The following is a 20,706-nucleotide window of genomic DNA, read 5'->3' as shown; positions in this document are numbered from 1 at the left end:
GTCTCCATCCTGCCCCCGGCTTCGTGTCGCATCTCGAACGGTCTCTCTATTTTCGACTTTCTCATACTGCCGCGCTTAGCTCTCGGTTTTCACATATTCTTCCCCTCTCCCTCCCCCAATCAAGTTGGCGCACATGTACACGCTTCCCTCATATTTGTCCGATCGTTGGGGTGCTCCCATTGCGGAGCTTGCTCACATCTCATGACACTTGCTGGTCGTACGGGGCTTCATAAAGCTCCGTTTCCCTAGCTTTTTCCTATGTGCCACCAGACGCGATTGGAATCATCGTGCCTTTCCATTTGGACTAGCTCTCATTGAGTCAACGGTTCCGAAACACTGCGTGTTCCCCTCATTCCCTATCATTTACCTCCCCAGGGCCCGCTATGAGAAGATCGTCTGCTTCCCTCGTGCCCTCTATTCATTGATTTTACCTTTTTCGTGGGGAAATAAACAACCGCCACGTCCTAATCTCCGCGCGCGGATTCTGCATCTATGGGTGTGAAGATGGCTGAATGCGAATCTCCTCCAGATCCCGGCTTCTCTGATTCGATATCCGATTGCTCCTCAATAACTATATCCTTATCTACCTCCCAGCCTCCCTGCGAACCGACCTTCCTCCCTTATTGGGCCCGTTACAAGACAAAGTGTGCCCAAGATCTACTGGACTACTCCGACGAGCCAATCGTATACGACCACGACGACGAAGACTATCACGACAACTGTTTCTTTTTCCCAGAAGACTGCTCGTGGACACCACCAAAAGACTACATCGCGGAAGCAGATTGCGTATTACTGCAGAAGAAACCCGAGGTTCAGGTGGAGGAATACACGCCTTCGGTAGGCCAGGACACCGACACCGACACTATGATTCCCGGTCTCCCCGACATCAAAATGCTAGACGCTGAGGCACTAAGCGACCTTTTGGAAGATAACCTTTCACCACCGGAGATCACAACCATCATGTATGCAGCTGCGCTTCAACCTGAATTTCCACCTGAATATCCACCTAATGACCCCATCTCTCTATAGTGTCTTCGCAACAAACGGCGCCGTCTTCGCCCACGGCTCCTCCCTCTCCTCACGCCAACTGCGCAACCTCAGCGCAACCTACGGCGCCGCCTACACATGCTACGCCAAGATGGCCTCGACTGGGAACCTGACGGGCGTCAACCCAGCCAGCCATCCCTCATCCTACGTGACCGCCAAATCAATGTCGCTAGGCGACGTAGGCTCGATTGTCTTCGAACTCGACGACTCCGTCGCAGTGGTAACCCGCATCGCGGACAAAGTCCTCGTGGCCGCTGTCGGCCCATCCAGACTAGACTCCCCAGAGCCAAACGGTGCCGCCAACACCGACTCTGTCGCGGCTGATAATAGCATCGCCGATGCTAGTAATGGAACTTGTACACCTGACGGCTCACAGGGTGATATCTCGCGCACACTGGCTTCCGTGCCTGCATCTCCGAACCAGACTCAAAACGGCCACCGAGACCCGCAGTTTGAGGTTGACCGCAGCGCTGACCTCGCGCGTCTGTCTAGTTTAAACCTCTCTGCCTCACCGGCTGTCTTGCTTGCGCTGGAGTCTAAATGCGCTGCGCTAGGACGCTTCCTTGGAGAGAAGCTGGATGACTTGGAAAGTCCCGAGGATTTCTGAATTTTTTTAATCTTGGAAGATGAAAATGTCTGCAGCAATGTTATGTATGCTGGGACTACCTAGCTAGCCCATGTCCGTGTGTGTCCATAGGCTATGATATGATTCGATGACACAACTCTGTCAGCTTTGTGTATTTGATAATTGAAGGATCTTTGATCCATTTAGCGTTGATATCTAACTCTTGTATTTTGGTGTGAAAAGAAATTCATTAGGATGTATATATATGTATCAAGTTGACCAGGAAGTTCACTCTCCTCCGATTTCTCCGGATGGATGAATGAACACAACACCCTAATCAACGAACCAGATGCACGTGCGTTACATAAATATGTGTGCGGGCAATGCGAGTCCAAAAAAAAAAAACCAATAAGAGCAGAAAAATGCATGCCTAAACAAGCACGAGGGAAGCCATCTTATGACTTCTCCACAGCGGAGACGCCGAGCGCGGTACCCGAGCTAGCCGTGCCGGTAACTCCCACAGCCGGGCTAGCAGCAGCCGGGCTAGCAGCAGCAGGGGAAGCAGCAGCAGGGGAAGCAGCAGCAGGGGAAGCAGCAGCAGGGGAAGCAGTACCCTGGGACTTCTCCGTATCAGCGTAGACAGGAGGCTGACTCTGGCCAGACACATTACGAGAGGGGCTAACAGCGCCACCGGGCGAGGTAGCGGTGGGCGAAGTCGCCACCGCCAGCGTCGGGGGAGCCGGAGCCGGAGAGCGACTAGACTCCTTGATGACCGACCACCACTTCTCGGCGTCGTTGGGGGTGTGGGCCTTGAAGCTGAGCTCGGTGTTTGTGTGGAAGGCATTACCGATTTTACCGCTTGAGACGTCCTTGCCCTTAACGTTGAACTTGACGCCATCAATAGCGCCGACAACGCAGTCTGGCAGGTACAGCGAGAGCTCGGGGGTGGGGTCGCGGCGGAAATCGTCGTTGTCCTTGAACTCGTGCAGATAGCGCGCTGGCGTGACGACGTAGTACCCCGAGCTGTAGCCCTTGATCATGGCGCGCGAGCGACGCTCGAGGGAACCCTCGATGAGCGGCTGTGTGGAGCGGTGGTCCATGTTCGGGAAGGTGATGCTTGCGAAGGAGCGCGGGGGCGAGTCTGGGTTTACTAGAGCTGCGTCGTTTCGCACGCAGAAGTTGATCCACTCGAAGTCTGGGGGGATGCGCTGGGCGGTGCCGAGGATGTCGGCGTACATTGCTCGCTGGCGGTCGAGTTGGCTGCCCATGTGCTGGTGGAATTGGTCTAGGGCGCCTTGGACAGTTTGCAGGACGTGTGCTTCGAACTGCTGGAAGGAGTTCTGCACGGCGAGGATGTCCTGGCGGTGGTTGTTTTCCTCGTTGACTTGGTTGTTTAGACGGTGGTTGACGCCGCGCTTGAGGAGGTAGGGGTCGTGGTGTGGCTCGATCTTGCTAGAGAAGGAACTGTCGTGGGAAGCAGAGTTCTGGCCTAGGAGCTCGATGTGCTTCTGGGTTAGGCCGCGGGCTTTTTCGACGGCTTTGGCGCCCTTGACGGCGCCGCTGTTCAGCTCCTTGGACTTGGTTTTGATCTCTTTGTGTAGACGCTCGAGGGTGGGCAGCACCGCGCTCTTTAGGTTCTTTTCGCCGTCGTTGTATATCATTACCATGCCCTGGGTGTTGAGGCGGATGTTCTCGAATAGACCGGACACGCCGCCGGCGCTGGAACTGAAGTGGTGGCCTTCCTTGAGGGGTTCGTTCACGGCCTGTATCCCATTTCTTTGGTCAGTCTCGGTTCCTCCGGCTCATGGGAATAAACGCTGACCTTCAGGATCTTTTCATAATCCTTGGACTGGGACTTCTGCACTTTGGCGGTGGCATTGAAGTAATCCTCGAGATATCCGCACATATGCTTCCATGCTCGGAGACGCTCTAGCAGGAGAGTGGTAGTCTGGAAACAAGCATATTGTCAGTCCCAGCTACTCTTTTTTCTTCAGGCACATCACAGATACAAACCTCACTGCTATCGGTCTCAGGAATAGCCTCGTCATCACTCATAGAAGTACGACGAGTAAAGCTGCTGCTCACGGTACCAGACCGCTGTGGCAGCTTGATATCCGCGGGGCTCGTGGACATAGTGACGGAGGAGCGGGGTAAGGTATATCGGTGAGTCCAGGATCGAATTGACTATGTCGACGATTCACAATTGAAGTCGAAGGCTTTCTTGTCCGTGCCAAACCCAGAGACGAAGAAGCAGGCGATGGTGTGGCTCAAATAAATATTTGGGGGGGGGGGGTATTAGGCTTGGTGGCTGTGTAGGACCAAGGCGGGGGAGCGCTAGTCTATGGGCGGACTAGTTAGCTAGTTAGCACACAAAAGATCCATAATTATTCGAAACAAGTGGACTTGCATAAAGCCAGGTAACAGTTTTATGGACATGGGATGTTGTCCTTAGGTGGAAATATTTTGATATTGGAAAATTCTGGCGAGAAAACACATTCTTCCCAGGTTAGCCGATTGAATAACGCCAATGAGGTCACCGTGCCCCTCGCTCGAGATAAAGCCACACGAACCCTATTAGATCTCAGCTGGGTACTTTGTACGTGCTGTGGCTTGATCTTTTGCCACAATTCAGATTATTTCAGCGCTGGAAGATATTTCCAAATTATATCACGTCAATTGAAGGCAAATGTAGCAATTATACTCGAGGGGGCAAGTTGTGTTTACTGCCAAGAATGAACTGGGTAAGTATAGCTATGTAGGCTTCAACTATAGCCAAGCCTACTTACTAGAGCCCAGCAAAGAAAAATATACAATGAACCTATAGAGCAACGGTACTCAAAATTGGCAGAGGTCATGTGCCCATGAATCAATGTTGGAAGAAGACAATGCCATTGACGGAGGAAGTAGAGTCTTCCGAGTCTTCCAAGGTTCTGAAGTCCAGCCAGGGGTCAGCCAGCCCTGACCCACGGGGAGGCCCATTACCTAATTCGATCAACAGCTAATTTCCTAATCGGGTAGTGATATCATTGCAGATCTCAAATGTGTTGAGCATTAGTCTAACAAAATAATTAAGTACATAGGGCGTTGTATGCGTGATTCATATGGGCATTATTGTTTTTCAATGTCATAAAGCTCGTATCAAATCCCATTCGTGAGGTTAAAAAATAGCAGAAGAAAAATCAAAAACACCGCGCGTGACCATCTATGAAAATATCCCTGCCCGTCTATGAACGAACGCCAGAGGGAAAAAAAAATGACTGAAGAAGAAGGTAAAGAGAAATAAGATGAGGTGGGAAGCTGTCGCTGGTGGACAGTAATTCAGAACGATGCTGCGTGCAGATTGGCTGAGACTGAGGGTCGAAAGGGGTAGTTGGATGCTGGGTGATGCTGGGGTCTGGCCGTGATCGTTCGTGGGAAATGGAATGAAATGAGGGAGATAAAAAAGAAAAGTGGAGAGAAATTGCGGGAGACGTGGTAAGGGGTAGGGCGGTTCGCGGTGGTCTCAGTGTCCAGCACCGGTACACGAAGTAAAACTTTTGGCGGAAATTGAAGGTGTAAGATCATTCGTGGATCGAAGCATCATGTCCACCCCTCATACTCTGGCGCGAGCTTGCGCAATTCTAAGTCTGCGATCCTCATCATCAGCATGGGTGCCGTGGGAACTGAAGTAGCCGGGGCGATCCACCTCTAGGGGAGTTGCAGTCCCGCTTGCACGTCCGCTGCGGATATAAGCCTGCTGGGGAGACTGCGGGACTGGTAGTGTGGGAAGACTGCTCGCGATTACAGCGTTGTAATCAGGAAGGCCCGAGTCATGTGGACGCACGGCGCAGCGCACTGCGGTCGAGTAGCTGGGGACCCGGCTGAGGGTCTCTACCTCAGCGTAGTGGGGGTGGAAGGGGGTTGCCATGCCTGAGGGAAGGGTGTCGTGCTCCACTTCGTCGGATGGCCGACGGGAGAGCTCTGGACTCGCCTGGTTGTGTGGGTATGAAGACGGTCCGAAGTAGTCACCGGAGACACCCAACTGGCGATGAATGTTGTGCCCTTCTATTGGAATTGGGGAGTGAGATCCGTGCAGTGCCGCCTCGCTAGGAGTGACTGTACCAGGAGTGATGGGGTGGTTAGGATTGTGGAAGGAACTTGCGTTCAAGTTTGTGAGACGGTGGTGCAGAGCTGAGGCCGAAATATCGGTGTTGGTCAGGGCGTTCATGGAGGCGAGGTTATCTGACGAGATGTTGCGACTGAGAGGAGTGAATGGCGTGCCTGGACCACTGCCGGGGCCTGGTGTGCGATAGCCGCTGGGATCCAATTCGCTATACAGCTGATCGAAGGTATGCTCGCCATAAAGGGGAGGCGCCTGGTGCGCGAAATCATCGACGGCCATGCGGGCAGATTGAGGGGTGTGCGAGAGAAGGTTGTTGTTGTCGTCGATGGCAAGGTGGGGTGAGATGAAAATCGAAACTGGAAGCGTTGCGCGGAGCTGAATTGACATGTTAGCCTCATAAAAGAATGGTCAGTGGTTTTACTTTCACTCACCTCACTGATATGACCGTCGGGGTTGTGCAGCTGAATACGGAACTTCAACTTGTGGCGGACTTTGATACCCTTGGTGTCCGTATCCTGCAGACAACGGGTCAACGTTTGCGGCATATCTAGGATACGCGTACATTGGTATCCCTCCGCCGTTTCATCGATGATTTCAATGTTATCCTCGTCCAGCTCATACTCGTCGGTCAAGATCGTCCTTGTGATCTTGTATGTGTTTCGAATTGAATCGGGGTCTTCTGGATTGAGGGTAAGATCGTGGCTTTCGATCAACTGTGACGTGATTTGACCGATGCGAAGGCCCTTGAGAAGCGGGATTAGTTTGAAATCGACGTGAATCGCGGTTCCGAAGACAATCGCTTTCGTCGGAGTACTGATGGAGTATTCAATCTTGTTGGGCCAGATGTTGTCCACGGACTGGGATGTTGGTCAGTAAAAGTTCACCGGTTGGGCTGATAATCGCCACTTACCATTGCATGTGAAAGCTCCAAGGCGCTGGGATCCAGAGTTCGGATGATCCTGAGCGGTTTGCGCGCCACAATGTCCTTGACGTATTTGCGGCCGATCTCGGCCTTGAAGCGGTACATCACCCATGTCTCCGCAAGACCTTCTACACTCTCAGGCATAGAGCCCTCAAGTACAACATCAAAGGGATACTCATAGTTGCCTGCGGGGAGGACTTCGGTTTTGCCTTTACCCGGATCCCGGAAGGTCCATGATTTCTCGTAGAACACACGTTCCCGCCATGACTTGCGCCCACCGGCGGCTGCACTAGACGGAATGTGCCAGCTGTGGGAGGAATCTGTTAGTTGATAATTATGTAAAATTGGGGGGGTATGCGACACATACCAAACGCGGGACATGCCCGTCAGCTGGAGACGGATGTGTTTGATGGTGAGCGGCTCGGACAAACAGAGGACCAAAGTGCCCCGCAGATGCGCACTGGCAGCTTCATGTTCACCCCCACGGAAGACGATATATTCGTCGTTCAACCTGGATGAAGTCAGATTTTCATAGTTCGCATACGAGCTGCAGGTCTCCCCCACTCACCTAATGTCAAAGTACTTGGCGCTGCTGGCGCTTCCGCCGCCGCTGAAGAAGCTGAGGGCCATTTGGAATGTGCCAGCAAGATGAGAATGTGTGGAATAAAAATGTGAAGGGGGAGAAGAAGGGTAAAGAATAAAGCCAGGATAAATGTCCTGTATGACCGGTATTTTTTCCGTATTTTCTCTATCGTTGATCTACCGGAACATGGCCAGATACGCAAGGCTGGTCCGACTCGCGGGTCCTCAGTGGAGTGTCTGCCGTTTCCGGCGCTTTCTTTTAAATTTCTTTTTTCTTTCGCCGTTTTTCGATTTCGTTTTTAGGTGGCAAGATGTAAAATGACTAAGCTCTTATAGGGAGATAGGTGAGAAATGTTAGGCTCCGACTTGTCTTGGCATATAATCGAGAACAAATGTAATAGAAGAAACAGGGGGGGATTTAAAGGATTTGAGAGATTTAAGAACAAGCAGCCGTTTTAACCGGTTAATCACATCAAAATGAGTGCCTGGTGTTTTACATCTTTTACGTCAGCGCTATCATATGAATGTCAGACCTCCGCATACTACCTACATATACATAGGTTACCCTACACGCATGTTCCTTTGTTCCCTATTTATACTCTGTTTGCTATATACAATTCATCCTATATTCATGATAAGAGTTCAATAACATACATATGAGTGGAATCATTCACCCAATTCACCTCGGTCGTCGGGGTCTATATTTATCCACATGTGCATTTCATGCATCATGTCATGCAATGCTGTACATACCTCGGGATCGTCCTTCTCGCATGGTTTGAAGAATTTGAGGATGCGCGACGTCAACATGCATATATGCCTCTGAGTTACACAAGAAATGGCATAAGGTTCATACTTCAGAACTTGATCGTCAACTTAAACCCCACTCTAATGCTATATGGGACCATCTATACTACCAATGCTAAACCTATATAGGTCCAGACAGTCGCAGTACATGTAGCACATATATAGCGCTCAATCTCTACCAACTTCAGATGGCGCCACTTGAATGCAGAAGGCATGGCTTAGACCTTTGTTAACCCTTCAATTGCCGCCCGTTCACGCCAAGAACTGGCACTCCAACGCCCCGATACAACATACTCCTCATATACGCTGACAAATTCAGTTTTCAATCTGCCTAGGTGCCCGATATATGGCCATGTCTTCCTGCAAGTGTGGTGTCTGAAAACCCCCTGTAAATGTGAAATGCACGTTGATGCACGGAATTTATATACTTTGTACTGCAAGGAGTACGGAGGACGGAGCGGAGGACGGAGCGTATTCTCCGTACCTTTTTGACTTTACAACATAACCAAGCTTGGCCTATCTTAATCTCACCGGGAAGATTCGGAAATATCCGTGATCTAACCGTGTACAGTAACCCAAGACTTACATCACCAAAAGTCCCTGATGAGCATCGCGGTAAGGGCGGGAATCAACTGGGATGTATCAGACTCCACCCTAACTGCCATTGCCCGTGGCGTTATGATAGGTTCAAAGCGGGTCATATTGCGAGGGATTTCATATAACCTTGGAAGCTGGAAAAGGACCAAACATAACATTGGAAGATAAGGTCTCAACACAAACTAATTGCGGCCCACTTTTGCGGACTTGTTTCGGGTATACTAGTATACAATACTACTAGCACTAGTAATCTACTTTGCATGCCACACCTGCAGTAACTCGGCCGCCCGATTGTGCAGACCGGACCGCGGGCCTAGTCGGGATGCCTTTGGAATTTCCGCTTTTCACCGGATCGGAATCCCGATTGTGTGCCGATTTAATCTACAGCCGTATGTGCTGTCTTTGTATATACATACTGGGTTTCCCGGTGTGATATTTTGGGCTGGAACTTGTTTTAGTTTATTTTTTATTTTTTTTGCCAATTTTTCATTTATTGATCTGGCAGTGCCATCTAGGCCGGGCAACATCGATTCGCATGGCGTGCGACCTATACTAACCCTTCTGATCACAACCATGGAAGCTTATGTTCTGATAGGTCTAAGGCCGAACGCCATAATCATGTCTAGAAAGCTCTAAGATCAGAAGATCAGGGTCAAAGCTACAAATTTTCGTCCTTACGGCCCCACCGAGTAGATCATGAACTTGTAGACACTAGTAACGCTATCCACTATAAAAATTCTCGGTGAGTTCCAGAACTTATCCACAGATTGCATCATACCAAATAAAATTCCATAATATGGATTCTCTTTTACGCGTCAAACTGATAACACAAGATAAAGATATTGCATGCCGTCATTGTGATTGACTCACATTGTTATTTTTATACTACTACGGAGTATCAAACATATTAACCATACTATTAAACTAGCAGCCATGTTACACAGCTGAACGCACACCGTACATGGATGTAAGGTCTTAGTGCATGTAAAGCCACAGATGAAACCTAAACCTAAACATATATCAAACCATTTCCAATAAGTATCAAGAGGCGTCCAGTCAAAGAGTAGATATTCCATAACCAATCGCAACACATTACAAGTAGCCGCTTATCATCTCGGTTAATATTCTTTCTGGAAGTTAGATAAGAAGCTGGAAGAGGTCTTTGCGCACCAATGAGAAGTGGTAGATCCAAATGTCGCAATAGATCTGACCCACTCTAAATACAAACCAACGAAACACGTGAAACCACTTTAAAACACTTTAAAACACTCTAGAATTGATTTGTGGAAAAACCTGATAAGTCAAATATCCGAACTAGGGTTATAAGCATCAAAGCGTAGCTGTGCTGGTATTCGTTAGGTACTATATAGTTCTCCGAGTAGAGGCCGTGATATTACTTATCTTTCGTGATCGCCAGGGGTGAGGTTCCAAGGTTGCACTTGTCTAGAGCGGGAACTAGAGATCGCGTGGATCTACGGGAAAGAATTTTTGCGCTTTCCAGGGCCTCGGGTGGGCCAATTGTACATCGGAATTAGTCCACATGGGTACAAAGTAAGGGTCTTTGTTTCGGGTATTCGGTCTGGGTTTGCCGATGGTCTAGATCGTGGTATATCGTATGCCTATATGTTCTATATATGTACAACATAAAGACCGAACTTCATGTCAACCAGAAGAGCCTAGCTTTCAATGCTTATATTGTAAACATGGATCATCTCTGGCAACTAACCATCTAAAAATGCAAATCAAATTTAGAAAATTTCGACAACACCCGTGAACGCCCGAAAATTTCATATAATCAGCTATGTTGCAGCCGCTCAAGGCCGATCGAAGCTAGGGAGATGCTTGACTACGCCTCGGCTGCCTGTGCGGATAGATGGTCCTCCGTTCCGTCCAGCAGGCTGTGAATACCATCATACGTATGTAAGTAGGCAGCCTCGGTTGTCGGAACTCAACGGTATCTAGTGCAACCGGCCTCAAATCCAGGATCGAAATACCGCCTCGGCAATGAGACTGGACACGTGGAAGGACTGTCTACGATACAGATCATGAGAGTGTGTCCTTGTTCTCCACTGCGGGACCGGCTTCCCCGGGCTGAATGAGTTGACAGCTGCGGAGTAGAGATCGTATGACTCGAACGTCGTTGAATAACATTCTATTGGTGGTCTTAAACTCAAGATCAGCTCTGAGGGCTTTTTTTTGGTTAGAAATTCCGGGCGTTCATCCAAATCTATTACGGCAGGATGATGGACCACTTGGTGGTAATGTCAGTATATACAGTATAGTCTTAGGAGACCAATCGGTATGTGTATCCTCCTTATCAATTGTGTACGTCAATGAGTAGATACTGGAGCATGCCTGGACAGATTCAGTGAGCCCGGGGCCAAGTATATATGTATTATGTTCACGAGTAACCACAGTATTAATGACATGGGAAAGGGGAGGAGGCAAAAGTGTCCAGTCGCAATGAGGTTTAGACCCGGCCGCTCCAAGAGATCAGAACAAATTGGGCTGATTTTCGAATCATAAGACGTCAATAAAGAGAACCTAGCGGTGGAGGGATGACCGAAGTTGGTCGGAGGTGATAGGAGTCGCGTCGCAATGTCTATGACAGGCACAGCCCGAAAATAGAAAGACAAGTATATCGAAAACGGTGGGGAATCCTGGAGCACAATTTACACTGCATTCCGACGTGCTATGCCATGTTAAGATCGAAAGAAGCACAGATGCGCCTCATAAGATGAAGACAACGAACCGCCATGAAGAAGATGATAGGATCGGATCATAGATGTTCAATACGAGTCTCGGTCCAGCAAGGGTATCGAATTTGATTGTGACGTGGGTGAAAGGGTGCGAGGAAGCAGCAGGTTGCAAGGACACAGGAAGTCCTTCAGAAGATCCATCCGAGGATGATATAGAGAACGATACCAGCGGCAATGCACATGGCCGCAATCTTCATCACGGCCACGGAATCGCCTTGTTTGGCCATCCGCGTGAGTCGACTGGCGCTACCTTTCAGGTTTGTTGAGAAGGAGGAGAATACATCGCTCTAAGAAGGCAGGATTGTCAGTCGCAAGTTAACCATCAAGGCGCCAGTCAAAGTATGTCCAGGTTACAAGCAAATGTCTTGCATCATTATCGAACCGGCGAAAGAGTGAAGACGTACCGTATGGTCGATGGTGTCCTGATCCCGCGCATTATCGTGGATATCGATCGTCACGGATCGGAGGGCGGAGACCTTTGAGGAGAGGGAATTGAGGAGCGCATTATTCTGCCTGTTTCAAAGTGTCAGCACTCAAAATCCAAACATAGCTCCTTTCGTAGGGGGATCCGACAGGGCAAGGTGGAGAAAGGGGGGACGTACTGCTCACGTTCGTAGGCGTCACTCATTTTGGATGAATTTCTCTGGATCTTCGTAGGGTAGGTATTTGGAGTGATGCAAAGCCCGCTGAGTTGTCACAAAAATGAGTGAGGCGAATGAGTGGCCAAAAGCTTCCAGCTTTCGAAGTTGGGGTATCGGAGCCGACGTCAGTCCAGTGATCACATGATCATCGATGTTATTCACTATGTGGAAATTTACAACACATTTCTACTTGCATTTTTCATTATATCTTTGAAAAAGGCAAAGCTGAACAGTCTTCTACTGCTGATGTTACAGACACCCTGGTGCTATATATATTATACCGTGTACAAATCCGCGCGCAATCTACAACATGCAAACTCGAGTCTCATTATGCTCATGATTTTGCAATTAGATGAGCTATGCTGATATCTCCAATTGTTTTTCTAATGAAGATATAGTATATATTCAAGTTTTGTACCTTTGAAGCTCCACTTGCCTCAGAACTTATTGTGATAGTATGAAACTGGGCCTGAAGATGTCTTAACCAACCTTTTTTTTGTCTTCCACTAAATTTTAATTGAGCGCTCGACTGTAGTTACTGTTGTTCCTTCTACCGTTAGAGTCCGTGAAGGCTAAATAGAATTAGCTATGGCGTAGACTGTATTCTAAATTCCTTGAATTGAATACCTAAGCCTGGTACTCGCCTTGAAGTTCCATCAGATTTCTACTTGGTTACATTTCTCAACATATTAGTACAGGGAAAGGGCACAGTAGTACATACATGAAGGTATATTGCAACTCGGAGATATAGAAATATAGAGAAGCCAGAGCTACATTGCACTTTGTATGTATGCATTTTTCGGACCCACACCTGTTCCCCGCCCTGGATCGACGTTTTACCCGCGTGGAACAGCCCAGCTCATCACATTTATAGTGACATACACAAAATGGCATCGACCGAAGACGAAAGACCACCAAAAAGAGCCCGCCAGGCTTGTGAGCCATGTCGGTGAGCTTGAACCTTGTTTCGCGGTGAGAGCAAATCTAAACTGACATTCCTCCAGCCGGAAAAAATCGCGTTGCCCAGGAGAGAAACCGAGTTGCTCTTACTGCCAGCGACTGGGTCAACAGTGCGTGTATACAGGCGCTGAAGCTGGGGAGGAAAGTGCGGGAAATTCCCAGAAGATGATGGTAAGTAATACTTCATTGCTACCTAAACCTAAGCAGATTCCAATACGGTATAGGAACAACGCATCTCTGGCATTGAGGGGAAGCTAGAACAGCTGATGGAGTATATTACGTACGCTATAGCATTCCTATGTGTTGTTTTACTTGGCTGATTAAGGTCCCAGGCGGCCTGCCTCAAACCAGCTCTCCCCAGTCATCGAGAATCACCCTCAGATACCTGAACTTTCACCTCCGGAGAGCTTTTCTACGTGAGTTTGGCTTTGAATTCACTAGTGGATTGGTATTGACGAATTAAATAGAACTGGGCCGTCTGGAGTTCCAGATGCCGAGCTTTATCTAACCTTTTGTAACGCGCAGCCCCTTCTGTTATTCCCCCACAGATCCTCTCTGGCATCTCTGGGAAAGCGGGATCCCGAGCTTCTACTGGCGATTGAAGCTCTTGGGGTCCGCTTCAAAAAGCCAGGGGTCATTGACCAGAACATACAACTGGAGATCAAGAGAAAAACAGAAAGAGCCTCTCAGATGGTCATGATGCGTTTGGCATCAGGTACTGTGGAGTTATCTACAATTCAGACCATTTGTCTTCTAAGTATGCTGGAGTTCACAGGTAAAGCAGCCCTAGCCTTTATCCTTGTGCTCATTTCTAACATTGTGTTTCATTTGTCCAGCGGGCCATATCATCCGCGCAGGGTCTTATACTAGACTTGCCACATATTTGATGAGCAACCTCAGGATAAATGGCCTAGAGTCTCTAAGCAACTTGGAAACCGAGCGTGATGAGCGCAAGCTCTGCTACGTAAGCCTCATAATGCTTAAGAATCTTCAGGGGTCCCTACATCCACCTGGAGACAGCTTGGACTTACTAGCAGAGCCTGGTGAAACCGCCTTTCCATTGGGAGCCATGATGTTTAAGAAAGGCATTTCCCACAGTAACAGCGGTGACCCCAAGCCAGACATTGGCATCAATGGTAGCATTGTTTACACAAGCGAGCTGTGGGCGATGGCATGTAAGTATGCGGCCAGCCATGTCGGCGTTGACGCTCACCCCCCTGGTCTCCCAGCTCCGATTACGCCATGATAAATTTCCGGCACTGTGAGCATGAGAGTCTCATGCCGTTGAGGTTCCGACTTCATGCAAGTCGCTTCCAAGACCATCCCTCGGCGGAACTTCAGGCTCGTCGTGATTACTGGAGCCCATGGTTATTCTTCCAGTTGGTTTGGCATGCGGTGCCTTGTTTAGTTAACCATCCGTTTCTGTTATCTATGCGACTTCGGAACTTCCGGAGGACGATGCCTCAGTCATTCCTCCGCAATTCTTTCGAGCAGCTGACCTTCCACTCCGGCTGGGTTGTTCATTTTCTCGAGCTTATTGAGGCGAAGAGCTTCGAGGTTTCTGACCCGACCATAGGGCAATGTGTGGCAATTGTTGCTACAATCTATCTTCAACATAGTTTTGTTGAAGATCAAGCTTTTAACAGAAAGGCGCAAACGGGATTTGAGAAATGTCTCAGATTCCTGCGTAACATGAGTCACCGATGGCCACACATCGATCGTCAGGTTAGTTTTCACTCTGCTCTTGCTATGGTGCATTGGTTTTGATGTTGCCTCTAGGTTCAACAACTGCAGCAACTCCGGGCCAGCGTTTCTCCTGGAGGCCTTATGACAGATAACATCGCCCCGGGAGGAACAAATTCCCGTCAGAAGTGGTCTGTGAACTTACAGCTATTGTGGAAAATCTTAGTGTACGCCCACGCAAGCAATATCCCAGACCCTGCTAGCGACATCTTCGGCCCAGAACTTGCCAAAGACAGCGTCGGATGCTCGGGAGCCCCTTCTGCTGGTGATATCACCGATCGTGATTTTTCATTGATTGGATCCGCTGGAATCTCAGGCCACAAGACAGTGGCTACCGAGTGTGTCACATATCCACCCGAGCAGAATGATGATTCCATACAATCGCCGAGTCAGACCTCACCGAGGATAGAATTCTCAGGACTTCCGAGAGATCCTAATATGGAGATTAGTGGGGGTGATACAATATTCCTACAACTCCAGGATTATGAGAGGGCGTTTGAGGATTGGCTTAGCATTAATCCGACATGATGTTGCCCAGGTGGAATTCAGGTCTTGATGATCTATACTTCATTCATCTTTCATCCGGGGAACGCGGTCCGGATTCTGACTTCTTGGAACGCCAAGCCCCGGCACTGAGCCGCCTTTCCTTACCCGCACCGCAGTTTATAAACCTGGGACATCTCCGGTGGATATAGTTTGACAAAATTCCTCTAGTTATTAATCTGTCGCTTAAAATGACCACAGCTAAGACAGACTCAATCCTGATCGTGGGCGCTGGCGTCTTTGGTCTTTCGACGGCCCTTGAACTCAACAAGCGCGGATATACCGACATCACTGTTGTCGATCGATTCGTACCTCCATCAGCAGATGGAAGCAGTGTTGACATCTCGCGCATTATTCGCGCCGACTATGCGGACCCAGTCTACTCTCAAATGGCCCGGGAGGCATACGAGGGATGGACCACCGAGTACAAGGACCAATACTTCGAATCAGGATTCGCCTTGTTCTCAGAAACGCCTAAGAATGCATACATGGAGAAGTCCAAGGCTGTAATTCGGGCGGCAGGTGGAAAGCTGGACGAACTCGCCGACGCCATGGAGATCCGTAAGCTCTACCCCAGCGTTCAAGCCGATTTTTCCGGCATGAACGGATATCACAATCCGAAAGGTGGCTGGGCCGATGCCGCAGGCAGCATCCAGAAGCTGGCTTCCAAGTGTACTGTGGCGGGTGTTTCGATCATTGCCGGGCCTCGCGGTACTGTTGTTTCCCTGCGCCGGGCGGGATCACGCGTTGTTGGCGTCAACCTTGTCGGAGGGCAGGTATTACTTGCTTCACAGGTGATATTGAGCACTGGCGCATGGACCAATCGTCTTTTGAATATGGGTAATGCTGCATCTTCGTCTGGCCAACCTGTTGGCTTCATTCAGTTGACCGAGGAGGAGGCTCTCGAGATGAGAAAGATCCCGGTTATGATCAACATGAGCTCCGGTGTGTTCTCATTCCCGCCCACACCGGACACAAATGTCTTGAAGCTTGCGCGCCACGGTTACGGGTATGCGACCGACATCACCGTCAATGTAGATGGTGTTCAGAAGTCGCTCTCATCGCCTAAATTCGAAACCAGCAATGCAGCCACCGGATATTTGCCCGATGACGCGGATGAATCGCTGCGAAAGGGCTTGCGTCAGTTCTTCCCCAAGCTAGGTGATCGCCCTTGGATGAACCGTCGACTGTGCTGGTACACGGATACACCCAATGGTGACTTCATTATCGACCACCACCCAACCATCCAGGGACTGTTCATGGCTACCGGCGGCGCAGGACAGTAAGTGTTGATTGAAATTATTACTACGCACCCTACGGCGTATACTGACTAACCTGATTTTAGTGGATTCAAATTCCTCCCTATCCTAGGCCAATATATCGCGGACTGCTTTGAGAATAAAGCGTCCGAGGCTCTGCGCCAAAAGTGGAGGATGAACCCGCCACAGGGTGACTCAAAAGCGCCCATGGCGGGCGATGGAAGCAGAGCAGGACCCCCTCTGAGGAAATTGAGTCCGCTCGAACAAGCCAAGCTGTAAATGATACGCCATGTTGCTACGATATATATCCTTAGTTATACATTGAACAGTCGTCTGCACAGGCTATGGTCTTTATCATTTTCGTAAATATAAAAAAACGACCAAAAAGAATATATATCTCACTGACTATTTCACATCAAATTTCAACTGCTTGGTGCCTCACGAAATATATATTATATAATAAGTCTAAGTCTAGATGAATATCTTGGGAGTCCTTCGGCTCCACGAAGAAAGAAAAGCATTGCAGAACAAAAGAAAACACAATATGGAAAGACAATATAGGTATCAAATCACATCACATATCCATTACTCAAACATGAGGAGAAAGTGGAACAAGGTCCTTTTCATTCTCAGATCCAGCCCTCGCATTGGTAGCAGTCCCCAAAGCAAAGCTACCATCCTTGCAGACAGGCCATTCATCCTGTCGCAGCCAATATTTCTCATGAGAAGGCGCACCTTTAAGCATGCCTTTCAAATCCAACGGATCGGCGAAGGTCTCCCACTGTGATCGTCGGTCAATCCAGCCAGGTCCAATTCGTTCCGTACGACCATCAGGACAAAGATATCGTAGCTTTTGGCGGGGTAGATGGCGACCAGGATGCATCAAATTGAGCCACCAAGTAAAGACAAGCATAGGGCCTAGCTCAAATGCATATAGATACCACTCGTTGCTAAGAATCGACCCGCAGTTCACTCGACAGCTGAGCTTGCCAAACATCTCGAATGACTCCACGGCACGGAAGATACACCGCAGCAAGACAAGAGTCGATGTCCCGTAGAGTGTGATGCAGACCATGCGGATATTTGGCGACAGCATCCGAGCCCGAGAGCAGCGTCTGTGGACTATTGAAACAACCCCGATCACGCAACATTCGACCACGGCTTGGAGAACAAGCCCTGCTGCGACGAGAGTCCCACCAGACTTGTACTTGTCCAGATCAGACCCAGCTGATGCGTTCTTGGCTGCTCCTGCGACTGTAATTGCTTCCACAGCGGCGCCGACATAGATGAAGAAGATCAGGACACGGTTGGGGTTGAGAACCGCGTGCATTGGTAGGTAGTTCATGAGCCGTCCGATGATATTATACGCGGCGGCTGAGTAAACTGGTGGACCGACATAGATGAAGACTGTCGATGCGATATAGATGTTTACATTTCCTGGGTGGTAGCTCGATATGCAGCGGAGAATCCAGCCCACGGTGAATAGGGCTCCACCCCAACAGATGAAGAATGTGACGCGCCAGAATCGATAGCGGCTGACGATGTTAGAACAATCTTGGTTTTCTCAAATTGTGTGCTAAATGCTTACTAGTTTTGGTAAACATGCAAAACGAAAGACAGGCCAACCAAGGCAGCAAATACAGCTGGTAGGATATGACTTGGATTGTACCGGTAGAGATTTGTCTCTGCGTCCGAGTTATTTGAGGCCATGATGAAGTCCGATGAACTGTGGGGTATGAGACTGAGGGGACTGCATGTTTAAATAAACTCTGGCCAGCGCTTTAGTTGACATCATTTACGCATCTTGAAGCGCTACATATGTCTCGATTGGGTTAGACAGAGCTGTGCCTGTTGATGACATTGGCAATTCAGCCCCAATGTGGCCCGAGCCATATACTTGATGAACTGGCCAATCAGCGACAACCAACTCAGCCTTGTAGAGCGGCACATTTGACCAGAAGCGGTTAGACTGCGCAGCCCAAATAACCCCAACCTGCGAGTTTGAGGCGTTTTGTCCTTGCTTTTGTTTTAGTGCAATATATTACGATTTCATAGTCTTAACGGAGTGCCCCTGCGCGAGATAAACACGTTCCTGAAGGCTTGCAGTGTTCCGGTTCGAGATCCACGCTCCGCTTTCTCCACTAGGGTATCCCCGCCATGCCGGGTGTCCCATCGGGTCGGGCCTGTGACGCGTGTCGCAAGCAGAAGAAAAAGGTACGTTCGATAAGACTGAGGTACAGACTGCTGTTCCTAATAATATGTCAAGTGCGATGAAAAACAACCTGCGTGTGGGCGATGTCTTCGTCTGAAAGTGAGCTGTGTGGGGTCCGGTCAGCAACGATACAAGTTCAAACAGGAACAATTTTCCTCCAAACCAAATCAAAGCGGCCAAATGGTTCTCTCTTCGAAATCGAGACCAACAGAAGAGATACAATATTCTTCTCAAATCCCTCAAGCATGTCCTGGCAATAGTATGACATCATTGACCAGTTCGTTCGTTGGCGCAATAAAACGATCCAGTGACCTCCGTTACAATATGTGGTGGTCTTTCGGCCTTTACTTGGAAGAAGTACCTAGACGACTCGGCAGTAACGAAGCACTTGACCGTGCAGTTGACGCTGTGACCACTGCCCACGCAGGCTTCTGCACGCGCCAACTAGCTTCGGTTGAGGCACTAGCCAAGTATTCATCTGCGCTCAAAACCCTAAGAGTCTATCTAGATGACCCCATCCAGGCGAGTGCTTCTAGTACACTATGTGCTGTGATGATACTTTTGATCTGTCAAACTTTTATGGGAAATAATGGGCGAATGCTATCAGGACATGCCCAAGGGGCCGCCAACATTCTACGCGCGCGAAAGAACTTTGGGCCACGCGACGACTTCGAGCAGAAAATGTTCCTCTCTTTACGGGGAAGCGTGGTGTGTCACCCCAAACTCCCCCATTTTGGTATGTCAAGCTGATCACATTGCCAAGTTGTTCGAGGGTTTATACAACGATGCTATCGACCTGACCCCCGAGGAATGGGATGCCTTAGCCGTCAACGACTTCGACCAAAACCTACCTGAAGGCCAGATTTTGCGATGTCTAGCACGAGCTCCAGTCCTGATCAAACGTGGGAAACGAGCTATACGCGACGGCGAAGATTTGACACCCTTGAAAAAGGAAGTCCGACCAATATACGAAAAATGCAAATTGCTCCTAGCGGAATTGAAAGCACGAACAGCCAAAGCTGAGACTTCAGAGCTCATTACTATGCCAGAAACATTTATGACCAAGATCATGCGAGCACATTATCTCCGCACCCATGGAATTGGTCTCGCAATCACAGCATTTTTCAATTGCATCCTGCAGGCATTGGATCCTAGTGACTACACCTGTGTGGTAGAATCCAGATCTCTTGTCAAAGATACTCTCGTCCATGCTCAGAAATCCAATATGCACAGACCTATTGGAGCAGGATACATAACAATGTGTCTGTCAGCAGCGTGGGTTGTTACCTCAGACCCCCAACTGCGGTCAATGGTAGAAGTCGCCTTGATTGACTATTTTGGCGACTTTGTGACCCAACATGGTCTGAATATACCCCATGAACTGGGATGGATAAACGAGAGCTTGTGTCTTGGATCGACTCGTCAGATGAATGCAATCTTTTCCCCCTGAGAATATAGAGCACAATATACTGAAGTATAACCTATTTTTTATATTATGTGGATTGTGTTGGGAAGATTTGGGAGGATATAATTAGTATAATGCAAGAAAATCCAATAAGATATACCAATATACCAATGTCGCTTTCCAAGAATGCATGTTAAATAGACCAGATCATATTGATTCACTTCAATCAACTATCAGGAGTCTAATGAAGTTTACGGGCAAGGAATTGTGAACTAGATAATATGACCCTCCACTGTGAGCAGGATGGTACATCTCTCTCGCATTCAGCTGTTCTATTGATGGCCATGAATAGGTAGATATATTGAATATAAACTAAGGCTATTCAATCTCAATGGCACTCTGAATGGTAGTCTCAATGGCACTCTCGATGGCACTCTCAATGACAACCTTAATTGTATACAAAGCTCTGGAGTGAGAGATGAATGACAAACAATACCTGTTATTGGAATAATCCTCAATCAATCCCAATTACTGCCATTGTTATCCCCCAGTTTCTTCACTT

General features: G+C 48.8%; 8 protein-coding genes across 8 annotated transcripts; 4 read left to right on the top strand and 4 right to left on the bottom strand.

Annotated features, from left to right (window-relative positions):
• Window positions 1-492: 492 nt before the first annotated feature.
• Window positions 493-1,654, top strand: N7479_006706 (uncharacterized protein; the record flags this gene model as incomplete). Its single annotated transcript, XM_057254400.1, has 2 exons — window positions 493-962; window positions 1,030-1,654. 2 exons carry the CDS (start codon window positions 493-495, stop codon window positions 1,652-1,654), a joined length of 1,095 nt encoding a protein of 364 aa, XP_057108262.1.
• A 413-nt stretch (window positions 1,655-2,067) lies between these two features.
• On the bottom strand, window positions 2,068-3,745 carry N7479_006705 (PH domain protein; the record flags this gene model as incomplete). Its single annotated transcript, XM_057254399.1, has 3 exons — window positions 2,068-3,375; window positions 3,435-3,560; window positions 3,626-3,745. The coding sequence occupies 3 exons, from the start codon at window positions 3,743-3,745 to the stop codon at window positions 2,068-2,070; spliced, it is 1,554 nt and encodes a 517-aa protein (XP_057108261.1).
• A 1,459-nt stretch (window positions 3,746-5,204) lies between these two features.
• N7479_006704 (arrestin family protein) lies at window positions 5,205-7,266 on the bottom strand (the record flags this gene model as incomplete). The annotated part of the gene is made up of 5 exons (XM_057254398.1): window positions 5,205-6,089; window positions 6,146-6,571; window positions 6,625-6,943; window positions 7,004-7,147; window positions 7,205-7,266. 5 exons carry the CDS (start codon window positions 7,264-7,266, stop codon window positions 5,205-5,207), a joined length of 1,836 nt encoding a protein of 611 aa, XP_057108260.1.
• A 4,243-nt stretch (window positions 7,267-11,509) lies between these two features.
• N7479_006703 (SNARE domain- containing protein) lies at window positions 11,510-12,009 on the bottom strand (the record flags this gene model as incomplete). Its single annotated transcript, XM_057254397.1, has 3 exons — window positions 11,510-11,668; window positions 11,786-11,894; window positions 11,984-12,009. The coding sequence occupies 3 exons, from the start codon at window positions 12,007-12,009 to the stop codon at window positions 11,510-11,512; spliced, it is 294 nt and encodes a 97-aa protein (XP_057108259.1).
• Window positions 12,010-13,958: 1,949 nt separating this feature from the next.
• On the top strand, window positions 13,959-15,253 carry N7479_006702 (fungal specific transcription factor domain-containing protein; the record flags this gene model as incomplete). The annotated part of the gene is made up of 3 exons (XM_057254396.1): window positions 13,959-14,161; window positions 14,212-14,707; window positions 14,762-15,253. The coding sequence occupies 3 exons, from the start codon at window positions 13,959-13,961 to the stop codon at window positions 15,251-15,253; spliced, it is 1,191 nt and encodes a 396-aa protein (XP_057108258.1).
• Window positions 15,254-15,459: 206 nt separating this feature from the next.
• On the top strand, window positions 15,460-16,806 carry N7479_006701 (NAD(P)/FAD-dependent oxidoreductase; the record flags this gene model as incomplete). The annotated part of the gene is made up of 2 exons (XM_057254395.1): window positions 15,460-16,550; window positions 16,614-16,806. 2 exons carry the CDS (start codon window positions 15,460-15,462, stop codon window positions 16,804-16,806), a joined length of 1,284 nt encoding a protein of 427 aa, XP_057108257.1.
• Window positions 16,807-17,116: 310 nt separating this feature from the next.
• N7479_006700 (RTA1 domain-containing protein) lies at window positions 17,117-18,237 on the bottom strand (the record flags this gene model as incomplete). The annotated part of the gene is made up of 2 exons (XM_057254394.1): window positions 17,117-18,062; window positions 18,116-18,237. 2 exons carry the CDS (start codon window positions 18,235-18,237, stop codon window positions 17,117-17,119), a joined length of 1,068 nt encoding a protein of 355 aa, XP_057108256.1.
• A 447-nt stretch (window positions 18,238-18,684) lies between these two features.
• N7479_006699 (Zn(II)2Cys6 transcription factor domain-containing protein) lies at window positions 18,685-20,189 on the top strand (the record flags this gene model as incomplete). The annotated part of the gene is made up of 3 exons (XM_057254393.1): window positions 18,685-18,741; window positions 18,794-19,447; window positions 19,503-20,189. 3 exons carry the CDS (start codon window positions 18,685-18,687, stop codon window positions 20,187-20,189), a joined length of 1,398 nt encoding a protein of 465 aa, XP_057108255.1.
• Between the last annotated feature and the right edge of the window lie 517 nt (window positions 20,190-20,706).

Source organism: Penicillium vulpinum (assembly GCF_028829585.1).
Source record: "Penicillium vulpinum strain IBT 29486 chromosome Unknown utg000003l_segment0_segment0, whole genome shotgun sequence".
Classification (NCBI taxonomy): Eukaryota; Fungi; Ascomycota; class Eurotiomycetes; order Eurotiales; family Aspergillaceae; genus Penicillium; species Penicillium vulpinum.
Note: the sequence above shows the minus strand (reverse complement) of the source record. Positions and strands in the feature narration are given on the sequence as shown.